At 42.0% G+C, this 17,314-nt stretch overlaps 1 protein-coding gene across 6 annotated transcripts in view; it reads left to right on the forward strand.

Annotated features, from left to right (window-relative positions):
- The window catches only part of Specc1l (sperm antigen with calponin homology and coiled-coil domains 1-like), a 100,364-nt gene that overhangs the window by 45,096 nt on the left and 37,954 nt on the right, over positions 1-17,314 (forward strand). For all 6 annotated transcript variants that reach the window (XM_017314127.1, NM_153406.3, XM_006514252.4 and 3 more), the window contains 6 exons: positions 736-809; positions 1,836-2,011; positions 4,662-4,825; positions 6,147-6,238; positions 10,367-10,457; positions 16,885-16,968. In XM_017314127.1, coding sequence (XP_017169616.1) covers positions 736-809; positions 1,836-2,011; positions 4,662-4,825; positions 6,147-6,238; positions 10,367-10,457; positions 16,885-16,968 — 681 coding nt within the window. The remainder of the gene's footprint in view (positions 1-735; positions 810-1,835; positions 2,012-4,661; positions 4,826-6,146; positions 6,239-10,366; positions 10,458-16,884; positions 16,969-17,314) is intronic.

Raw genomic sequence — 17,314 nt, forward strand, 5'->3', positions numbered from 1 at the left:
GAGGTCCTGAATTTGAGAGTGATTTTCATTTTATGTATTTGTGGGAGAAGAGAAAGACTATGTTTGAGAATGGAGAGAACTATAGCATCAATAGGCAAAATCTTAGTACAGGATTATTTCCATACATAACTGCCTTTCCTGGTGCAGAACTGAGAAGTGATTTATTCCTGAGCTGTGAGAGTAATGAGTGTGACCGATGTCCAGCAGAGCAGTTACAACGTGATATGTTCCTGAGGCATTTCTCAGAACTTCTTACAAGCAGAGAATGTAATTTCCTATTGTATTTAGTGCTACTATTCCATAGATTAATTGGCAGCTCTCTGGATATTACAATCAATGTTAAAAATAATTTTACTGATTTCATGTTTCTGGAATTTATTCCAGTGTGAAAGGGGAGTTATGCTTGCACGGTTTAGAGTGATAACTTCTGTGATTAAAAGTTGACAATTTAATAGCAGTCAATGCTGTTTTGGTTGGCGTTGTGCCAATAATATGTATGTTTCCAACAATTGCTTCCAGTTTACTTAGGAAATGATGCAGAAACTGTAGTCTTGGATTGAATATTCTTTTCATGCTTTTAAGTTTTGTGATGAAAGTAAACAAGTTTCTGCATAGGGAAACGATTTAGATGATCATATTTTTATCACCTCTTTTTATGTCATTTCTTTTGAACATTTAAGATCATTAAGAACTTTAGGTTTAAAAAGAAATATTTAATCTTTGTGGTCTTTTCAGATACAGTTAAGAAACTCCAAGACCAAAAGCATGACATGGAAAGAGAAATCAAGACACTTCACAGGAGACTTCGGGTAGGATGAATCTTCATGTGCTGTCTCACTAGAAAACATGGTATTCTGACATTTGTACTGTTACTTTAGACTGTAGATAGGGTAGGATATCAGCCACACTGGACTGAAAGCAAGTGCCATTATTTTAAATTGGGACTGGCACTGCTTTTAAAGTAGGAGAATGTACTGGTAGTTATTTATGGAAAGATGTGTTTTAAAAATAAAGTTTATTAACTTTTGATTTTAAAATCACAGAGCAGGCTGTTTGTATGTGGGGTTTCTGTGTTCTCTGAGTTGGGTTGGCTGCCAGCATCCATGCTGCTAAGATGTGCAGGGACAGTGCTAATCATGGACCCTGAGTCCTGACCCAGTTGTTGGAGCTGCGGGTACCAGAAAATTGCTTTGAGAATGAGAGGGCTCAGGCAAGGCCCAGCTGTGGCTCTGGGGGAAGTGAAGCCCCTGGGGAGAGGTCTCCGCCCAGCCACACCCGTATCCTTCTGTCTGTGGGAAGCGGCAGAGTGCTCAGTTCCTTATGCCTCTTTGTATGACTGTGTCTGCCTACACTAAGTTCAGTTTTTCTTCTGGCTTCCTCTTCCTTTTCCTTTACTTTAGTTTTTTTTTTCCTGCTCGTTTTTGATGTCAGGATATTTATAGTTTTTTACTGTGTGGTTCACATACCATTTATATACCTTCTTGAGAGTTCCAGAGGTAAAGCTCTAAATTTTTGATGATATTTATTTTCATAACACTTGCTTTGAAACTTGCATGAGGAAGAGTAGCCTAAAATTTTTCCTCATTAATATTTATTGAGCACTCTGAATACTTAATGCCTCAGTAGGAGGATCAGATGGCAAATCTTCTCTCATTAAGAACAAGTTCACTGATAAAGAGTTGCTTTGTTTTAAAAATAGCAGCAATTCTTGGGATTAAAACAAGTCGTGATTCAAGAGTCTGACATGTTAGGGCAAACTAATCATAAACTTTATTGCTTTTAAGTAAATCTTCATCGCTTTGTTTTGGAACTAAGAGTTTAGTGTTTTAATGTAGGAAGAGTCTGCAGAATGGCGGCAATTTCAGGCTGATCTCCAGACTGCAGTGGTCATTGCCAATGATATCAAGTCTGAAGCCCAAGAAGAGATCGGTGATCTAAAGCGACGGCTACATGAGGCCCAAGAGAAAAATGAGAAACTCACAAAAGAATTGGAGGAAATAAAGTCACGCAAGTACGTTCTGAGACACCGGTTGTGTTTCAGTAAGGAACAAATGTGGCCCTGGTGCTGCTCTTAGTCCTGACACTCGCTCACGGTGCAGCCCTCTTATTTCTCTGTAGACTGGAGGTCTGGAAGCAGGCTGTCTGGCCCTGCCTCTTGGTGGCTGTGTGCTCTCAGTTAACAGTGGTCATCTCCCTGTGCCCCGTGCCCCGTGCCTCAGTTCTCTCAGCTGTAACATGGAGGCCCGTGAGCTACTTTATAGTCCTCTCGTGAGTAAGAGAGCTAATGCTTGTAGAGGGATGAAGCAGCCAGCAGTAAACTTAAGTTACCAATTTGGAAAAACAGTCGATCAGTACAGTGTAAGTTTCTTTCCATCACTCACTTGAGGAAGTTCCTTTTTTTTTCAAAGTCCTCCAAATTAGTACCCTCCACACAGAGATCACTGGAAATTCATAAAAATGGCCACAGGAGATTATACCTGTGATATGTTTTGAGTTCCCACAGTAACATTCCATCTGAGTTGGGGAATGAGTTTATGTGTCAGAAATGCCTCATTTGATAGTTACCCTGAGTTTAGAAGTTGGTTCTGTCTGGCCATCCATCCATCTATCCATCCATCTGTCATGCTAGGGATTAACCTAGGGCCTTACATCTACCAATCACTCTACCACTAAGCCCTAAAACTCTGTTCTTGAAGGATCATTCCATGGGATCCTGAAAGTTTACTAGTCTTTATGTTTCAAGGAGATGCCTACCAAAAGACGCAGCATCTTGGGATGGAGAGGTGGAAGTGGTTAAGAGTACTTCCTGCTTTTCCAAAAGATCTGAGTTTAGTTCCAGCAGCTCAGGACTACCTGTAACTCCAGCTCCAGGGAACATGTTGCTCCCTTCTGGCCTCTGCAGGCCCCACACACTATTAAATGATGAGAGAGCCATCTTGTACTGTGCTGTTGTCGTCAGAGTGATGGAACTTTCCCAGGCTCCTTGCACTTAGTCTTCATAATAATACTAACCGGAAGTTGATGGTTTGCACTGATTTTTGCATTGATAGTGAAGAACAAAGGTAAACTTGGTGACCCAGGGCCTTCGTATCAAAGTCAAGCTCATTATAACATGTGCTAACTTTTTGTTTTTTTTCTAGTGCAAAACTGCCTAACAAAACATGGGTTTCACTTAAAATACCCTTGTTGAAAGGTTTACCAGATCCCAGCCCTGGAGTGCCCTGTTTCTAACCTTCCATGTGATAAGTGGAAGTGTGAGCCGGCACTTCCGCTTTAAACCCTGTGTCCAGGTATGAGGTGGCTGAGGCGAGCACCGTGCTGGCTTCAGTCTGAGCTACTTTCTCCTAGTAAGTGATGTGGTCCTGTCCATTAAGGGGACAGCTGCTGGTATTTGCTGATGACGAAAAGTCGGTCTTAAAAGGAGCCTGAGACAGGGTCTCTCTGTATGTAACCTGGCTGTTTTGGAGCTCACTATACAGACCAGGCTGGCCTTGCATTCACAGAGCTCTACCTCTGCCTCCACAGTGCTAAGATTAAAGGCATGTACTACCTCACCTGGCTAAATGCATTCTTTTCAAAATGTAATGGGCTAGAGAGATGGCTTAGCGGTTAAGAACACCGATTGCTTTACTGTAGATCTTGAGTTCAATTCCCAGCAACCACATGGTGGCTCACAACCATCTGTAATGGGCTCCTATGCCCTCTTCTGGAGTGTCTGAAGATAGCTACAGTGTACTCACATAAAATAAAATTTTAAAACAGAATGTAAGAAAAAAAAGTTTCTTTTAAAGAAAAAAAAAAGGGGGGGGGATGGAGAGATGCCTCAGCTGTTAAGAGCACTGACTGCTCTTCCAGAGGTCCTGAGTTCAAATCTCAGCAACCACATGGTGGTTCACAACCTTCTGTAATGGCATCTGATGCCCTCTTCTGGTGTGTTTGAAGAAAGTAATAGTATACTTACATACATGAAATAAATAAATCTTTTTTTTTAACATAAGACACATTATTCTTAACAGTTTTTGAATTTGGAAAATAAAGTTTTTTTTTTATAAAATATTTTTACTGTCTTTCAAACAGTGTCTCATTAAGACAGTAAAATGTTTTATGGCCTTAACTGACTCCATGAGCTTTCCGAGCCCGTTGGAGGCATTCTCTGGAGATACAGTAGTTTACCTCTTCTTAGGAAGATGGGACTTCTGGTCTTACTCCTTTGTGTGTCTCTGTGAAGCAGTGTTTAGCTGGATCCAGCATAGATGATCTCTGCTAGTGAATTCCCTCATGCCTGAGAAGGGCTGCGCCTTACTGGCAGCACAGAACCAGAGATTCCCAGTTGCGTCCGGCTGAGGCCGGTCTGCCTCCTGACTGACTGCTAATTGATTACTGTTGTCCTCACCTGACACTTAATGCAGATGGAATTTGATGGCTATTTAACTTGCTTAGGATCACCTGATAGGAACATTTCAGTATCATTTCCTGCTGTCTACCAGGCAAATAATATTAGGTCAGGCAATTGTGTTCAACTGGTACAATTAAAAAAGCTAAAAAACAAAAGGCAAAAGCAAAAACCAAACCCTAATAACTTTTAATGCTTTTCAGTCAGAAATTTTTAAATGGGCATTTTCTCATACATGCCATGCCTTTCTTTATTTTCCTGTTTTTAGGCAAGAGGAAGAGCGTGGCCGGGTGTATAACTACATGAATGCTGTTGAAAGAGATTTGGCAGCCTTGAGGCAAGGGATGGGACTGAGTAGAAGGTCCTCCACTTCCTCAGAACCAACTCCCACAGTAAAAACCCTCATCAAGTCTTTCGACAGTGCATCTCAAGGTAACTTGATTATGTGTGTGTGGATTGCAAGGCTTATGGTTCTGCTCACATGATGTATCCTCCTTGTCTAGTTCGGTATTCTATATCACCGTACGCCGTACGCTCTGAGTTTCATCAGGTTGACTATGGTATCATACAGTGCCATATAGCATCACTTAGTATCGCATGGTATCATGAGTTAAGGTCCATTCTGCAGCGTTCAGAATGTACCTCAGTTTAGAAATCCTGGTCTCAGCAGTTTGCCTTACTTCCCAGGCCACCCAGTAACTTTTCTCCCTAGGTGGGTCATACTCATTCCTGTGACTTCTTGTATCTTCTTTATGTGCAGACTTCTGGATACATAACGTTAGCTCCCAACCTTCCTCTGAATTCCTCAATCCTGTATACCCAGGTACCTTGTTGACACTGACACTTGAGCATCCTTATGCCAGACCAGATCTCATTCTCTGCTTCTTCTCTTCATTGTTCCCCATCTCTATTGTCAATAGAGTTCTACCCAGTTACTGAGACCAGAAACCTAGGAACCTAAGCTAACGTCTTTTCCTCACTGTTGAGCCTCCCCCATGAGCTTCCTTGTTCTCTTCTCTTTCCTCATCTCTAGAGTCAAAGACAAGAGTTCAAGGCACCTTCGACTATTAATTTCAGTAAATTTGGAATTAGTCTCATCTTTTGCCTTTGAGAGAGTTTTTCTTGTCTAAAATCCTGGATAATTGGAATGAAGTTCAGATCAAAGTTCTGTAACCTCAGGCTCCTCTTCTGTACACTGCAAGCTAGACTCTTGATGATCTAGCTCTTCCAGCGTGAACCCTGAAGATATATCTGCAATCTGTCATAAAAGCTGTATACTGTCTCTGTTTATATGTCTTTCGCTGTCTCTCTGTCTCTGTTTGTGTGTGTGTGTTTGTGTATTCATATTGGTTATTGAGATAGGGCCCTACTACGCGGCCCAGGTTGACCTAGATAGAGTAGTTTCAACTTGTGATCCCTCTGCCTCTGCCTCTGAAGTACTGAGGTTATAGGTGTTTGCTACCTTGCTGCCTCTTAGTTTCTTATAGAAATAGTGATGCTAGGGCTGGAACCTAGGGCCTCATGCGTGCTATAATGCTGTTCCACCGAGCTTTGCCCCGTCCTCTCGTTTTCTTTCTATCTTAGAGTTCATTGCCTTATGTAGTATTTTAGCCAAACATTGTGATTAAATAGCAGAAGTGAAGTGCTGGCCTAGAGCAGCAACCATTCGTCTGGTTGAAGAAATTCCTGTGCAGGACACATTCCTGTACCATGCTGTGTCTATCCTTAAATTTCCCATTTGCTCTTTTCCTAGTACCAAACGCTGCTGCAGCTGCGATCCCTCGAACACCTCTGAGTCCAAGTCCCATGAAAACCCCTCCTGCAGCTGCCGTTTCTCCCATGCAGGTAAGAGCCTAGGATCATTGAAGGTGCAGACAGCTTTAAATATGCATGTTAGATCCTCTTTCAGTCATGCACATGTCTCAGGTGGACAGATGACTGCCTCAGAGGGATGTTTGTTAGATTTGCTTGGTAAAATACCATGAGTATGCTTCATTGAGGCAAATTACAAATGTAAATTGTGATGCTGTTTTGGAAGCTTTGATCTCTCTAAGTCTGTAGGTGGCACATTTTATCTTTTGCTGTCCAATAGACCATTTGGCTGGAGAGATGGCTCATGGATCTCAGAGAGGACCTATGATCAGTTCCCAGCACTCATTGGGAGACCTCACACAATACCCTATGACTTGAGCTCCTTGGGCGTATCTGACCCTTTTCTGGGCCTCCTTGGCACGCCTGAATGCAAGCACACATATCTACACACTTGCACATACACAGCCCAGAGCTAAATGTCAGTCTACTCAAGGCATGGATTGAGAGAAGTGCTGTTCGTTGAAGGCCATTTGTCACAGTCAAGCTCAAAGATATGAATGCTGATCCATTATAAAGAACTTTGAGAATTGCTATTCTTTGCCATTGTTGGAGTGCACCCAGGAGCAGGGCAGAGGGCTGTTCTCTGTAGTACTCCAGAGACCATCTTGTTATGCTGTTTTCTCAGCCACTTTCAGAATATGGCTGAAGCAAAATACTTTAACATGGGTGAGAGTAGCTGAACTAGTGTTTTGTAAATACGGGTAGCAGTGGCTTACTCCCTAAAGTTAGGCCTTGGGACATTTTCTTTTTTAATTGACACTTCATGATTGGCCCTGTGATTTGTGAGTGGACTTTTAAACTCTCACAGTCTAAGATAGATGCAGCCTCTCAGCCAGTGGCTTGCATTTCATGTTTATACAAGATGTCTTCTTCATTCTAAAGGAAGGCAAGGAAGCTCCGTGTTTTGCCTGTTGATTTAATGCTTTTTAGATGTTCTTTATTAATCAGATTTGAAATCTAAAGGTACAGAGCAACATGCCAAGTAAGACAGGCCTCAAATAAGATGAATAATGTGTAGCTTCTGTTTCTTTGTTTGTTTTTTCAGACATGGTTTTTCTGTGTAGTGCTGGCTATACTATAGACCAGGCTGCCTTGAACTCAACAGAGATCTGCCTGCCTCTGCCTCCCAAGTGCTAGAATTTGAGGCATTTACCATTACTGCCTGAATAGGTTTTTTTAAAAACTTCATGGACAGGAATTCTTGTTATGTGGTTACAACAAGAGTTGTCTCAAACACAAATGGAAAGCTGGGTAAAATGTAGGAAGCCATTGTTTTCAGACATTGCACTGCTGTGGTTCCTGAAAAACAATACTGACAGATGAGGGAAGTCCTGCTGGGGCTCTCTTTTTCCTGGAGGCAGTTTCTAGGTTGTGGTTTAGGGAGGACGATTCAACTTGGAACAGAAAAGGATACACCAGTTAGATCTGAGGCTACAAAGCAACATTCAAGGAAAATGAAGTTGCTAGACTCTTCAGGGCATAGCTGCCTTTCCTGATTGGAGTGAAGCCCTATATGGCCTGGCAGGAGGACTTTTCAGACAGATGCTTTCTGTAGTTTATACAGCGTAGGGAATCCTGTGATTGCATATCAGCCACTATGAAGAACCTCCTTGAACAGATAAGGAGATAAAGTATATCTAGCTAGCTCTCGAGTGCTTGATAGCCTAGGTCTGCCCAAAAGACTGTAAAAGTAACTTCCAAAAGGATTAGGAGAGCTATAAATAACTGTCGTGGGCAGTCTGTAACTCCCAGTGAGTCAGGTACTGGTAGGCATTGTTTGTGTGCTCTGCTCTTGTTGAGTGTTGGCTGGCTGACTCCATGGTTTGTTTCTAATGAATAGAGTATAGCAGCAGTAACATAATGGCACTTCCCAGAGAAGGTTATAAAGTTGGCTTCTGTTGAGAGTGCTCCTCTTAAATTCACTCTTCTTGCTACTTAGATTCACCCACTCTGAGGAAACCCTCTGTAGTTGCCACATTGTGAGCTTGTTTGTGCCAAGGACCATTGAGTAATCTTAGAATTGGCTCTGAGCCTCATCAACAACCGCTGCTGACAAACTTGAAATCTGGAGATTTCCCCTATACCTTACCTCCAATCTATCTTTGTGATAACTGATAGCTAGATTTGCCTGCTCACTGAAGACCTGGAGCTGGAGTTAACTAGCTAAGCTTTTGATCCAGAGAAATCATGAGATCATAAGTGTTTATTCTTTAAAGTCACTGTAAAATATTGGGGTATTTTGTCATACAGTGTACATAATTAATATAGTAGGTTATTTCTGCTAGTTACGACTGCCAGAAGAACAACAGTCTTACAATTTTTAAATAGAATCCAATAAAATAAGATGTAGTTTTATATTTATATAGAAATGCAAAAGGATTTGAATATGTGAAAACATTTGGAGGATTTAGAGTACTTGATTTCAACATTTACAGCATGACATTAACAGTATGTTTCATTCAAGAGAGATCAGAGAGTGGATAGAGGCCTGGGATAGATGAGCTGACTTCAGCACAACTGTCAGGGTTATTTAGTATGAGGGTAGAGAAAGTGTATGACATACTGAGTTTGACCAGTAGGCTCAAATGATGGCACTGTACATAAAGCTTATAGACAGGAACAGTAGTGAAAATATTTGTATTCTTTGAGCATGAGAAGGCTTCTTATTTAGGACACACACACGAACAAATGAGTCATTAAACAACTGATATTTGGGTGTCAGGATTTTTAAAATTTGCCCTAAACACATGGCAAATAAGCAAAGGCATACCATGCGTAAGAGCATATATTTACAATATTTACTTGTTGTAGAAAAGACTTGCATGCAGTAACTTGAAGACAGCATGTACTAAAGGGCAAGTGATTTATATGTAAGCATATGCAAGGGTGGTCAGCATCAGCAGTCACCAAGGAGATGGAAATGAAGTTCACAGTAAGATAGCAGTACATACCATGGGCAGAATGAAAGGTCAGCGGTGTGAAGATGTGGAGAAGCTGGCCTTTTGCAGAGCTCTTACGGGAAAGCAAAACAAGTAGCTGGAGGTTAGTTAGATTTTAGAGAGATAGGGCTGAGGGCTGGGGTGTAGAGGCAGAGAGTTTGAGGCCAGCCTGGTCTATACCTAGCAAGTTCCAGGACAACCAGGGTTACTTAGTGAGATTTTTGTCTTTAGGGTGCCTTGGGAGCTGGAGAAAAGCCAACAAGCAAGTAGAAGTGAAGAAAGAAGCGTGGACAGTCTGTTATGTATCTTATAGGTCGGAGCAGTAGTGGGGGAAGGGGTGTTTAGGCTGCTGTATGTGACTACATCAGTGGACAAGGAAACAGCCTAATAGCACTTTTGTCAGGGGTGCTGATGAAAGGCCACAGCCTAATCCAGGGAAGTTGTCAAATTATTGAGTAGGAGGCATAGTTGAGGTCTGTTTGGAATGGGGACAAGAAAAAACAATAAAACCACTATAGAAACATTTCCATATTTCAGTTTGGAACTTAATTTTGTATTTAGTAAATTAGCATATGGTTGTTTAAGTTCTTTAAGCAGAAGAGTTAAGTTTTATTCAGAGTGCCAGGGGCTGTTAGGATCAGTGGTATATGTTACTATAATAGGGTCCTAAGGAAGTGTCTTTGTGTAGAGGGAGTGTCCTTGCCTTGACTGTGCCAGTATTGTGATACTACCATTAAAGGAAACCAAGTGAAAAGGATGCTGGCTATATTATTTCTTAAAACCACATAGGAATAGAAATGATTTAATTTTTATTTTATATTCATTGGTGTTTTGCATGGACATTTATCTATGTGAGGGTGTCATATCCCCTAGAGATGGAGTTACAGAAAGTTGTGAGCTGCCATGTGGGTGCTGGGAACACGAGTCCTCTGGGAGAGCAGCCTGTGGGTGCTCTTAACCACTGAGCCATCTCTTTAGCCCCAAGGATTTTTTTTTTAATCTACAGATCATACATTGTATGTGTCTATTATGTGTTTATACCTTACCACAGCAGAACAAAGGAATTATTCATTGTTTATAATTAAACATCTACTCTTGGAAGCCTCTGTTTTTTTCTGTGATTCTCAGGACTAGACTTTACATGCCTTTGCTTTCATTTCAGAGACATTCCATAAGTGGTCCAATCTCAACCTCCAAGCCTCTGACAGCCTTGTCAGATAAGAGATCAAACTATGGAGAGCTTCCTGTACAAGGTACAGGTAACATGTTCATATCATTTCACTGTTTTGTTAATTTTTACATTCTTTGGCTAATTAACTTATTTTCTTAGTGCTGGCATTATGCTAGCTGATCTGGTATATCCAAAGTGTTTATTAACATGTCCTAACTACAAGTAGGGAAATGAGTTATTGTTCATGAAGCTTTCATGACATACTTACTTTTTTCTTGTGTTTTGAGACAAAGTCTTGCTATGTAGACAGACTGGCCTTGAACTGACTTCAGGGTCTTCCCGCCTAATACTTTAAAGTGTGGAGTTATATATGTGTTTCCCCTTCCAGGCTGATGCCTTTTAAGTTATAGTAAGTAATACAGAGTATATGCCACTGTAAGACACTATTTCGCAGCTCTCACCAAAAGTGTATTACTGTCCTTCCCATCTTTACAGACATTGTCAGAACACATAAGGAAGTTAAGATCCAACAACATGCATTTGTAGACTCACATGTTAATATACAGGCATAGATAAAGTAAAACAAAGGAAAAGACTTAAAGACAGGGCAGGAAGACTGAGTTTTAGGCAAGCCTGGGCTACACAGTAGGACCCTGTTTTAGTATAACTATAAATGTAGACCATTCGGGGTTACCATGCTTATTCATGAGTCTGAACTAAAGTCTGCCATCTTGGTAAATGTTTTCTTCTTGCCTTGTCCTGTTCTTTTACCCCCTCTATTAACATTGATACACTTTCTTCTTTTTTTTTTGTTTTGTTAAGACAGGGTTTCTCTGTGTAATAATCCTGGCTGTCCTGGAACACACTCTATAGACCAGGCTGGCCTTGAACTCACAGAGAGCCTGCTTCTGCCTCCCGGGTGCTGGGATTAAAGGCATGCACCACCACTGCCTGGCAACATCCTATTTTTTAACTTAAAATTTTTTATTGGGAGGCTCAGTTGTTAAGAGCACTGACTGTTCTTCCAGAGGTCCTGAGTTCAATTTCCAGCAACCACGTGGTGGCTCACAATCATTTGTAATGGGATCTGATGCCCTCTTCTGATGTGTCAGAAGGCAGCAACAGTGTACTCACATACATAAAATAAATCTTTTAAGAAAAAAATTTTATTGGAAATGGAAAGATAGCTCAGCAGTGAAGAGCACTTGATGTTCTTGTAGAGGACCTAGGACCAGTTCCTGGCACCCACATGGGAATGGTAAAAATGTATGCATGTTCAGTTGGTCTCTCCTAGTTTGTTTTCTTGTACTTTTCATCTTCCACAGAAATTAGAAAAATAAGACAAACTGTGAGAGTCATTCTCTAGATTACTTCAACTGAAACAAAATCTTGCTGCCCAGAGGGACCATGTGGGCATTTGCACTACCCACATGCTACCACTAATGCGTGCTTACCTTTCACTGTTTAGAGGTCACAGACCCTGCTGAACACCCTCCCCTTCACAAACAATCCCCCACAACCAAGGTCTCTACAGCCCCAAAACTCTATGTGTGCCAAGTGCCTGCAGAGGCCAGAAGAGGGCTCTGGGTCCCTGGAATTGGTTACAGGCAGTTAGAAGCCACTTTCTACTCTCTTCAACATTCTTTTCTCCTTTCTTTTAAAATCAGAAACTATCATCTCCAATGTGTCTGTCCATATACTTCTGGCTCTGTGGCCATCTCCTGAAGCATGGTCAATGTACTAGAAGAGGAGCTAGACCCTTAAAAATCTTGGCTCCCCCCTTATACTCATCTCCATCTCTGGTTTTGTTTTTAAGAAAGTAGAAACCATACTTAGGATAGTATAGTGTGTTAGATTACCTGTGTGTGTGCTGTTGAACTATGCAGCATCCTCCCATTGTTGGGAATTCAACTTCACAGACTGACATCTTGGCTAATTGAAGTCAAGGAGAAAGGGAGTAGGCCCTTCTCAGGCTGCCTCTGATAGAAAACAAACCAACCAGCCTGTTTTTCAAGAGTGGGGATTTCTTGATCTTTTCTGGATGTCTCAGCCCAGTCTCATCAGCTGGTTCCCAGAATTATTATTATTTTTTCTTCCCATGAATCCTTTACTCACAGAATGGTGGTTGTCTTGGTTCTGCTCTAGATTCCGGGTTCTGTGACAAGCAAGTTTCAAGTTTGTTTTGTTTTGTTTTGGTTTGGTTTGGTTTGGTTTGGTTTGGTTTGCTTTCTTCTCCTTTCTTTGACTTTTTCAGTAAGCTCACTACCCAACAAGTAGTAGATGCTCACATGATTTTTTGTTTGATGAATGAACTGAGAAACCTGCGGGGTTTCTCAGCAGGCAGAGATGCCTGACTCCACATCTGAGGACCTGACTTCAGTACCTGAACAAGGTCAAAACTTAAGACTACTTAAAAAATAAGAGCAATAATAGCCTCGGATATCAACACAGTAGAATTTATCATTATAAACTATAACCCGTGAGTCACATTTCCTGAAGAGGGCTGACCCAACTTTACATGAAGACAAAACCCAGCCTGCTCACTGCAGACATAAATGGACCCGTGCCGCTCTTACCTTGGGTTTCTGGAATGACAATGTGTTAAGAAACTGCCCATGTCCTGCTTTATGGCTGCCCAGTTACTACGGGTGCTTTTACTTTTTGCACTGGGGCTGGAGTCTAGGGTCTTTCTCATGCCTCTTAAGCAGCACTGTGGAACTACTCCTACATATAATTTTAAGAAGAATAACGTATCCAGGTGTGGTGTTACATAGCTATAAACCTAAGACTTGGGAGGTTGATGCAGGAGAATAGAGTTTGAGGCCAGTCTGGGATATAGTGAGCTCCTACCTCAAAAAAAAGAAAAAAAGGTTTTGGTACATTTTTTCAGGAAGGGCAGCTGTATTATCAGGGACTGTCTGCTGAAATGAGACAGAGAAGGACCTTCAGATGCACTATAGAGAGACAGGTGGGGTGCAGAGCCTGGCGCTGGCCGAGTGAGCAGTTCCCAGCTGTGTGCATTGTAGGGCTAAGACTGAATAAGGGGGCGATTCTCACAGAGTTTCCATCAAAACTGACACTCCTGGTTTTGGGACAGGGTCACATTGTGTAGCCCTTGCTGGCCTGGGACCTGTTTAGACCAGGCTGGCCTTAAACTCACAGAGACCTATCTGCCCTGTTGAAATTAAATGTGTTTGCTACCATGTCTGGCTAGATATCTGGTTTTTTATTTTTTTCAATTTTTTATTAGATATTTTCTTCATTTACATTTCAAATGCTATTCTGAAAGTCCCCTACACCCCCCCCCCCCGCCCCACTGCTCCACTACCCACCCACTCCCACTTCTTGGCCCTGGTGTTTCCCCTGTACTGGTGCATATAAAATTTGCAAGACCAAGGGGCCTCTCTTCCCAATGATGGCCGAATAGGCCAGGCACCGGCATAGCCTCACAAGAGACAGCTATATCAGGGTACTTTCAGCAAAACCTTGCTGGCATATGCAATAGTCTGCGTTTGGTGGCTGATTATGGGATGGATCCCCAGGTGGGATAGTCTCTGGATGGCCCATCTTTTAGTCTTAGCTCCAAACTTTGTCTCTGTAACTCCTTCCATGGGTATTTTGTTCCCTATTCTAAGGAGGTATGAAGTATCCACAAGTTGGTCTTTCTTCTTCTTGAGTTTCTTGTGTTTTGCAAATTGTATCTTGGGTATTCTAAGTTTCTGGGCTAATATCCACTTATCAGTTGTTTTACCTTCTTAATTTGCTATGTTGTTCTTTGGAAAACTTAAGATTTTTAAGGAAATGATACTTTAGGTTCATAATTGATTCAATTTAAAACATTGCTTATAGGTCTAGAGAGATAGTCCAGTTGGTCAAATGCTTTCTGTGTAAACTTGGTTTGATGGCCAACACCCATGTAGAATGCCGAGCAAGGAGGTGCACACATGTAAGTCCCAGCACTAGAGAGGCAGTGACAGTCAGGTCCTTAGTGCTCACTGGCAAGCCACCTGGCCTAATTAACAAGACCCAGGCACCAGTGAGAGACCCTTTTCTCAGAAGCCAAGGTAGATGGCTCCTGAGGAGTGACCTCTGGCCTCCACATATGCATACACACACACACACACACACACACACACACACACACACACACACACACACACACACACACAAACGCACACACGTCAATAAAGAAGGAAATAAAACATTGATTCCTGTTTCTGTTCTGTCTTTTAGAATTTGTATATGAAATATTCTTCCTTTAAAAGCTGATAGGATTTGGGACTCTGGTTGATGCTTGTAGGCTGTTTATATTAAAGTGTTTGTTTAGTCAGGTGTGGTAGTACATGCCATTAATCCCAGCACTCAGGAGGCAGAGGCTGGTGGATCTCTGAGTTTGAGGCCAGCCTGGTCTATAGAGTGAGTTCCAGGACAGCCAGGGCTATACAGAGAGACCCTGTCTTGAAAAACCATCCAACTCACCAAACAATGTTTATGATAATATTCCTAATGATTTTAGCCACATATATCCTTATGTAGAAAATAAGCTTTCCTTCCTATTTCCTAGGCCTCCTAAGTAGAAAGTACCTCTTTTTATTTCAAACTACAAGTTCCTAAGACTCTTGCAAACGATTTCTTGAGGGCTGGGGAGGTGACTCAATGCTTGAGTATGTACTGCTTTTCCGAGGACTTTGAAGCAGTAGTATTTTCATTTGCTCTAAACTTTCCAGCGGGTGCACACCTGCTTCTCGCTCTACTGCCCCAATGTTCTGGATTCCCCAAAGAAAGACCACATACACAGCCTTATATTTTAAATACCTTTAACAGCTCAATGGCTAGGCCATTCCCTAACTCCACGTGGCTAACACACTCCCCTCCAATATTCCTGGAGTTAATCCTTATCAAATCTATATTTTATCTTTGCTGCCCTGGACCCTACTGGTCAGCTCACCCTCCTGGGGCTGCTTTCCCCCTGCACCTACATGTCAGCTGTCTCTCTCTCTCTCTCCTGTACCTTTCTGCCTTGGTCCATCTCCTGTTCCCTCATCATGGCGGAATCCCCTCTTCCTCCTTTCTTGGTCCAGCCTCTCTCTCCCTGCCCAGACATTGGCCTCTGGTAAATTTATTGACCAATCAAAAACCAACTAGGGACACTGCAGATAGGTTTTTGGGTAATAAAATTAGCATGAGAACACAAGCTCCTCCTGGATTTGAGTGTGATTTCCAGTCCCCATGTTGGGTGGCTCATAACTTGCATTAATTCTGCCTCCAGGGTACCTATACTCAGGCATGTGTTTATGCACATACAGACACAATTAAAATTACAACAGATCTTTTAAAAAAGAATTATTGGGACTAAAATATGTGATATTCTAAAGACTTAGTACTGTATGCCGTATTTTTTGTGTGTTTGTTATTTGCTTGATGTTGGCAGTCATTGAACCTGGGGCCTCAGGCATCCTAAAGCATACGTAATCATTGACCTACTAAAAGAAATGGGTGGGCATTCTTGGAATGTAAGGCTAATAATAGTCTTTATTAAATACAGGCATTATTGTTGAGTTTTATACTAGTCATTTATCTCTGACATATGAATCCTGGCTAGGCAGAACACATGCACTCATGTCTTTTGGCTTGAGCACAGCCTGTTGAGTTCGTAACCCTAGATAAGACGTGTGCAGGAAGAGAGAGTGAGCAGGACAGAAAGATTGCACCAGTGTTCCAGGAACTAAAGAGACTCCTAAGAAGGCTTGTGGGTAAGAACCATGCTGAAGCCGTAATAGAGGCGTCATCTGATTGTGTCATTCCTGGCTGCTCAGCAGCAATGACACTAGACTAGTCCTCAGCCACAGATGAGGTAGTGAAAGCTCTCAGTGTCACCCCTGGAGAGCCTCCTCCCCTGCTGTCCAGGTAATCCATGCTTTATCAAACCCGACTTGGACTTCTCCTCTTTGTTCCGTTGTTGTTTGGCTGAAATGCAGTTCCCAGGCCTTCTTTCTGGGAAAGCCCAGCCTACTACCACTATGGTTTTCAGCCCTTCTCTGCTGCCTGAAATAAGAATCAACTATTTTCCTTTTTTGGCTGTCTAATGAAATTCTAACTATATCGTCCAGGTCTGCTGATGGACACTTATATATATGACGTTCCCTCTAACTGTAGGCACAGAAAAGCAAGGTTTTATTTAGTTGATGCCTTAGGCCAATGTAATAAGGAACCTCTTAATTTTGATTGAGGTGCTTTAAAGAGTGAATTAAATGGCAAAAATGACTTCGAAAGAGTCACCTGCATGGCATGTCTCTCTCTCATCTCTAGAAATACATTGTTGACTGGAGGCCCGTATGGTCCTGGTCTATAGAGATTTACTTTTAGTAAAGATGCTGTTTGTGGTTGAGTGCCTTGGATTAGGAGGAGAGACGAACCTGAAGGCTAAGAAAAGTAAGAGTCACCTTCCCTGTACTTCTGCCACCTCAGCATTCATCCATTTGCTTTTGTGACCTTTCCACTTTGTGCAGAGCATCTACTAAGAACATCTTCAACCAGCCGGCCCGCCTCTCTCCCAAGAGTCCCTGCTATGGAAAGTGCCAAGACCATCTCAGGTAATGACTTTTATCTGAAAAAGTATTAAAAACAAAAACAACAAAAACCTTCTGGAAGTTTTCAGCTGCCCACATTGTAATAGATGACATGTTGAAGGTATATCTTTCTGAAAGTTGAGAATTAGATATGCAATGACTGATTTGAAGAATTAGTCAAAACACACCAAAAATCCCTGGAAGCTGCTTGCAGGTATGCTAAATCCCCTCCCAGCGTCAGCATGGAGGCTCACTGGGCTTGTCTCAGCATTTCACTTGCTGCTGACAATACTCTCCCTGTGGCCTTTCCTGACAGCGCTGCTGTGGTCTGTGTGCTGTCCTCCTTGACATGGAGTGAGCACTTCCCTCT

Source organism: Mus musculus, chromosome 10 (genome assembly GCF_000001635.26).
Source record: "Mus musculus strain C57BL/6J chromosome 10, GRCm38.p6 C57BL/6J".
NCBI classification, from domain to species: Eukaryota; Metazoa; Chordata; class Mammalia; order Rodentia; family Muridae; genus Mus; species Mus musculus.